General features: G+C 49.7%; 1 protein-coding gene across 3 annotated transcripts in view; it reads right to left on the bottom strand.

Annotated features, from left to right (window-relative positions):
* Positions 1-294: 294 nt before the first annotated feature.
* The window catches only part of LOC102526281 (melanoma-associated antigen B16-like), a 159993-nt gene continuing 153802 nt past the window's right edge, over positions 295-6485 (bottom strand). Inside the window, exons 1-2 of one of the 3 annotated variants that reach the window (XM_072956044.1) lie at positions 6000-6086; positions 295-1812 (exon numbers count right to left, since the gene is read on the bottom strand). In XM_072956044.1, the coding sequence (XP_072812145.1) occupies positions 703-1746 (1044 nt within the window). In that variant the 5' untranslated portion in view covers positions 1747-1812; positions 6000-6086 and the 3' untranslated portion in view covers positions 295-702. Of the gene's footprint in view, positions 1813-2415; positions 2422-5999; positions 6087-6485 lie in introns of those variants that run through there. The other 2 variants (XM_072956046.1, XM_072956045.1) reach the window with 2 other exon arrangements.

Below are 6485 nucleotides of genomic sequence, written 5' to 3'. Positions count from 1 at the left end.
GCTGTGCTTTCCAAAGAGTAGGTGTTCACTGAAGTTTAGGGAATAAATGGTCCAATGAGCCTAAGGTCTAATTTATTAACATTTATTTCTTACATATTCATGTATATTTCATTTAATTTTATAAAACAAGAACTAAAAGGGATAAGAATGCTTTAATCTTTTATTTTTCCAACTCTATTTTTCCTTATTAATCCCAGCTATCTCAAAACTGATCCATCACATTTCTAAGAAAACGCCTATAGCAATGCCATTTTCTTATTTCAGGTGACAAAATAAGATGGATGGATTCACAGCTTGTTTTAAAAACTTTTTATTTTTTAACAAAATTCTTACTTTAAACTTATTATGGGGGAAAGGGGAGGTAACAGCTCAGTGGTACAGTGCATGCTTATTAGAATGCATGAGGTCCTGGGTTCAATTCCCAGTATCACATTAAAAAAAAAACCTCATTATAGCAGTAAATGTAAAGTTAACAACATTTATAAATCTGAAGATCCTGAAGCTACTTAAATCTATATTAAAAGAAATAATATTTGAATAACACGTATCTCAAAAAATAAGACTAAAATTTCAAGCTACTCATATAAAATAAGAACATATAGGGTTATACACCGTCTTCCTTTCAGCCACACCTGAGACCTAAATTCTACAAACACTAACCGCCTCTTCCATCAATGCATGAAGAAACCACCCCCGACTCCCCTAGGTGTGGGAGAAGCTGCTAGCCTTGGCACTGGAACTTGCAGTGGCCTCGGAAGGAGAGACAGCCCTGCCTGAAATACTGGCTCTGGCTCTCTCTTCTTCATCTTGCAAAGCCTCCTCATACTGAGGTGGGAAAGAGCTTGGGTCAGTCCCATGAACCTTGGCGACAAACTCCAGGACCTTCATCTTGGTGGTTTCTGCGTGGGCTCTTGGGCCCCACAGGAACTCAAATTGTGCAGGATCAGTGTTGGCCACCTGGCGGTACTCCAGGTATTTTTCTTTCACAAAATCTTTGGTGATGAGCTTCCTGGGCTCTCCAAAGATGTAGTGCTTCCTCCCAGAATATATTCCTGTCAAATTCAGAACTTCCCAGACCTCGTCTTCGGTGGCACGGTTGCCCTTCATGAAGATCACGCCCAGGACAAGTATCAGGATGCCAGTCTTCGGCACGCCCACTTCACTGTGCAGCATCCCATCATAGGTGAGGCCCAATTTGATGAAGAGGTCATAGCGGTGGTTGGTGGGATCCACTTCCACTAGATCAAGGCCAAAGATCATCTCCATGCGCTCAGAGGCTCTCAGGAGAATCCCAGGGAAGTGGACTTCACACTTGTTGGTGACAATCTTCAACATATCTGCCTTTGTTATTGGCTCTTTCATTCGATACTTGAGCAGCAGGAAACTGACCAACATAGCCACATCCTCATCTAGAGCATCTATGGGCACATTCTTGGGATCTGGCACAGCCTCTGAGGTGTCTGGACTATCCTCTTCCTCTTCACTCATGGAGCCCTCATCTGATTTGTTGGATGAGGTGGCCGTGATGGCAACGGAAGATGCGTAGAAACTCTGAGCATCCTCAGGAGTGCTGGATGCAGCTGCCTCAAGAGGCTCCTTCGAATTGCCAGGCATTAGAGGACGGGAGGAGAGATGGGTCTCCTCCAGAGCCCTGCAGACCTGTGCCACCTCCAGACCCTGGGTCTTACTGAGGGTCTGAAGGCATTGATCCTGTGGGCATTGTGGAGTCTTCTGATGCCGAGACATGCTGACGGTTGTGGGTGGCAATTGGCAGGAGTGTGGAGAACAGAATGGGCGATGGGGAATCACCACCTAAGGGAAAGAAGGCACGTACGAGTGGGCTCAACTGGTAAAGTCAACAATGGGGGTTTGATCAAAGCTGCCTCGAATGAACTTCTCCTGACAACAGTGCTATAGGGCCTCACAGGTCTCCTGACCCCCTGGTTGCTCTGTCCTGCAAAACATGATGGAGGAAATGTGAATGCTCCTCAGGGTCCAGGCAGCCAACCAGGCTGAGAATTCTCAGGGATCACACTAGGCAGTTGTGGTGGGCACTACAGCACTGTTACTGTTCCAAGGAGTGTGGTCCTATCAGTCCTCACTTAGGTTCATTACCTTGGCATTAGACAGGACACGGATCATTTCACCCATGCTAATACGACGCTGTCCTCCTAAGTCCAAAGTCCCATCTCCTAAGACAACTCAGGAGGAAGAGTGCAGGTTTTCCCTGGGCTGACAGCAGGAGCTACACTCTGAATACTATCACAACTGGTGTCAGTGGTCCCCTCAGTTCTCATTTACTTGTCTTACTTTGAATGCAATAATGTCCTAGATCTCTTCTGCTGATGTAACACTGTCCCCTCAGAGCAAACTCTCTACCTCCTGATATGTGGACAAGGTAAAGGTTAAGTCCACCTGACACCTTGCCCATAGCCTCTCAGCTCTGACAATACAGCATGGCTATACTCTGTGATCCCCAATCTACAGGGGTCGCTGGTCCTTCAGTTTTCCTTCAGAGTCCTTGCCTTGGCTACTGGTGGTATCACAGGCCTGTCCACTCTGCAAAATAATGCCAATCCCTCTGCAGATAAGAAAGCCTTATTTTCCTGAGTCACAGGAAGGAAGGAAGGAAGGAAGGAAGGAAGGAAGGAAGGAAGGACGGACGGACGGACACTGTCTGTTCACTGCTACTAGGGCTTCTCTGGTATTACAGCAGAAGCTAGAAACTGTGGACCTCCCTCTGTACTAGGGTGAGTGGATCACTTCAGTCTCACTCAGGATCCCACCTTAATCCATGACAGGCCTTAGACTCCTTCCTCTGCTGACCTCCTATGATGTACATGATGTAGGCACATATACCAAGGACCTCACTTGTCTGAAACCCCAAGAAGGAAGAGACTGATCTTGTCACGTGATCTCTGACTAGAATTCTCTGGGCTGATAAGAGTACAGGGGCTCTTTGATGACCCTATGTTGTAGGGTGGATTCCATTCAGCCCTTACTCTGTGTCTCCATACAGACTTCTGTACTGCCTGGTTACTCTATCTGCTGCTGATTTGAACCCGTCACCTTCAGACCAAGACTGCCATCTCCCTAGGACTGCAGTACATGAAGAGATCTGGCGAGATGTCTAGACATCCTTGTTTGGGACTTCCCAGGGAATGACTAGAGAGAGTCAGGAGGTATCATGGGTTCTGATCTATACTCTAGAGAGTTAACGGCTCTTTGCTCAAGTAAGGTCTACACCTTGGAACTTGCCAATGTGTGAGGCTCCTCCTCTCTGCCGACCCGATGTTGTTTCCTCACATCAAAGAGTCACATCTCTGACCCTTGAGGAGAAACTAAGGGAACGTCACATCCAGAGTTTCCAAAGGGTGACAGCAAAACAGGGCTCTTTTGAGACAATCTGTTATGGAGTGGTATCCCCATAAGCCTCACTTTGGGCCCTTCTAACTTACAAAAGGTCCTGGGATCCTACGTCACATTCCTACCCTAACCTTCATCTCTCTGAGTTCACTGAACAGGAAATGTGGCAATGTCTCTGCCTAACAGCTTTGCACAAGGTCTCCCAGGAGGGAAAGTGGGCTAAAGTTAAGTTACACACAGGCCCTAACTTCTGAGATGGATGATTCTATCAGCCCTCACTTAGTGCCTTTATTCTGGCCACTTGTTGGGTCTCTGTCCACACCTTCTGCTACCTAACGCCACCCCTGCCAGAAAAAGGTCATTCCTCCCCACGACAACTGAGAAGGAAGGGATGAGAAATCTCATATAATCAACATAGCCAGGCTCATCAGTGCTGACAGTGGGGCTAGACACTCCACGGACCATCTATTTTGTGGTGGTCAGGCCCCTCAAGCCTCGACCTTATGTAAGTCTAAACTGGCCTTGGGACTCATCCTCTACTCACCTAATGTGCTGTGAGTCCCCTGTATTCAAACATTCTTCTCACTAAAAGCCCAAGAAGTGAGAAGAGCAACATCTTATCAGGTGATCCCTACCTGAAACACCCTGGACTGACAGTAAGAGTACACCTCTGTTGGGGCCCCTCTGTCCTAGAGTGGCTGATACCCTCAGTCCTAATTCTGTGTCTCAGTAAGTTCCTGGAAGCCCTTTTTGCACTTTCCTTTTTTTAATCCTTAGGTCACCACTCAGACAAACACAGTCACTTCTCTGAGCCCTCTGAAGATGAAGGTAGAAGGTGAGAATTCTGACCACTCCTGCCTCAGGTTTCCAGGGGCTAAATACAGAGGCAGAGTGGAGCTCATGGAGACCCCACCTGTACTGTAACGGGTGTACCCTTAGTCCTCATTCAGTGTCTCCACCTAGGGTCCTGGCACTCTATGTGACTTCTCTCTGATGATTGTTTTTCACTCCTTATGTTAAAGACTCACTTACAAGTGGCCACCAAGGAGGAAGTGAGGGGACATTTCACCCAGATATCCATATCCACAGACTCCCAGGGCTGACACGTGTGGACACTCTGAGGCCACCTGTGTTCGGGGGTTCACCTCAGTCCTAACTCAGGGTCCTTACTTTGAATTCTTTAAGCAACTGGGAAACCACCTTCAGATAACCTGACTTTCTCTTTGACCAAAGCTTATACCTCACTGAAAACAAAAAGGATGACGTGAAGTTGTCGGACATGTGCTCATGTCTTACAGGAACCTTCTAGGACTGACCTAAGTGGCAGGAAGGAACACCACGGGGGTTCTCTGTTTTAAAATTTATGGTCCAGATGGTCTTATCGTGGGGTTCTCACCTTGAAAACAAGGATGGTGTGGGATCTATCCTTGTGACCAGAGTTTGTCCACTCACAATAAGGTCTCACTTCCCAGTGAATACACTGCCTGTCTGCACTCGGAATCTCGAAGAGCTCCCTGTGATCTGTGCGACCACACTTTTATGTGCTAAGTTTGCCCTTCAAATTAACTCAGTTAACACCGGTCAGTGCCTGAGATCTTGCTGACTTAACATAGTCTATTCAAACAAATCCTTTACCTTCCTGAGACCCTCTGTCTGCATCATTCCCTGGATCTCTCAGGGGTGACACAGGGGAAGGGCTCTGTAGAGCCCCCTCCACCACAAGTTGGCTAGTCCCACAATCCTCCCATGCGCTCCTCAAACTGGACACTGGTTGCTAATGTGCCCACTACCATCCACTGCCTCAGCTCTGCCCCCACTCCTCCCCCTGCCACCCCGACCCCACCAAGGCCTCATCTCTGTTGAGACCCTCAAAATGGAAGTGACGAGAATCTCATGACACAACACTGAGAGCTGACCGCGGGTGTAGTCGCTGTGCCACATCCTCTGTCCTGCGGTCTGAGGAACCCTAAGAATTCACTCGGGGTCGTCACCGGGACTCCTGCAGGACCTGAGACGCCTTCCTGTGGTGACATGATACCATCTACCCCAGACTAAGGCCTCCCCTCCCTCAGACTCCGGACGCCGAGGTCAGCAGCAGCATTTCCGGCTCCCGTTGCCCGGGGCCTCTCAGGGCTGCTCTCTCGGCCGAGGCTCAGAGGGAATTCTCCTCAGGACTCAATCCCGTTTGGGGGGAATTCTCCTCAGGACTCAGTCCCGTTTGGGGGGAATTCTCCTCAGGACTCAGTCCCGTTTGGGGGGAATTCTCCTCAGGACTCAGTCCCGTTTGGGGGGAATTCTCCTCAGGACTCAGTCCCGTTTGGGGGGAATTCTCCTCAGGACTCAGTCCCGTTTGGGGGGAATTCTCCTCAGGACTCAGTCCCGTTTGGGGGAAATTCTCCTCAGGACTCAGTCCCGTTTGGGGGGAATTCTCCTCAGGACTCAGTCCCGTTTGGGGGGAATTCTCCTCAGGACTCACTCAGGGAGGCCACCACCTCAACCAGACTGCCGAAGAAGTGTGTGGTAGGTCGGCCTAAACTGCCTGCGCCTCCCGGGGTTAGGGTGGGGGTTCTAATAAGGTGGGCCCCCTCCTTCCTGGAGCGGGTGGTTCCCTCAGTCCTCGTTTAGAGTCTCACCTGACACCTTGCGGCACCTGCAGCTCCTCCCGCTGCTGCCACGTCCGCCTCAGACCCGAGCCCTCACAGCGCCGCGCTCTGAAGGAGGAAGTGACAGGCCGTGACTTCCGGTGATTCCTGTCGGGGGCCTCCCGGGCCCACGAGCAGGTGCCGACTCTGCGCATGCGCTCAGCTCCAGAGTGGAGGTGGCTGCTGGTCTGGCTCGCAGTCCGGACAGAGGCTTCTGTCAGGCCCTGGATGCCTCGCTCTGTTGAGCCCAAGCCATGTCCCTCATAGCAAGGTCCTCAGGTCCCTGAGAACCCTAGAGAGTAACAGAGGGGATATCTGATAACAGATAGCCCTGACTGGGCCTTTTAGGGTGAAAACCAGCTGCTGGCCCGTCTGTGTCCCACTACTTTATTCTTTGTTGTTTATCTCCTGTGTCCTCATTCATGGAGTTCTCTTTTTAGCTCCTTTCTTGTGACTGAAGGCTTCCTGGGAAATGTC

Source organism: Vicugna pacos, chromosome X (genome assembly GCF_048564905.1).
Source record: "Vicugna pacos chromosome X, VicPac4, whole genome shotgun sequence".
NCBI classification, from domain to species: Eukaryota; Metazoa; Chordata; class Mammalia; order Artiodactyla; family Camelidae; genus Vicugna; species Vicugna pacos.
The sequence above is the reverse complement of the archived record's forward strand: the minus strand, read 5'-3'. Positions and strand labels throughout refer to the sequence as shown.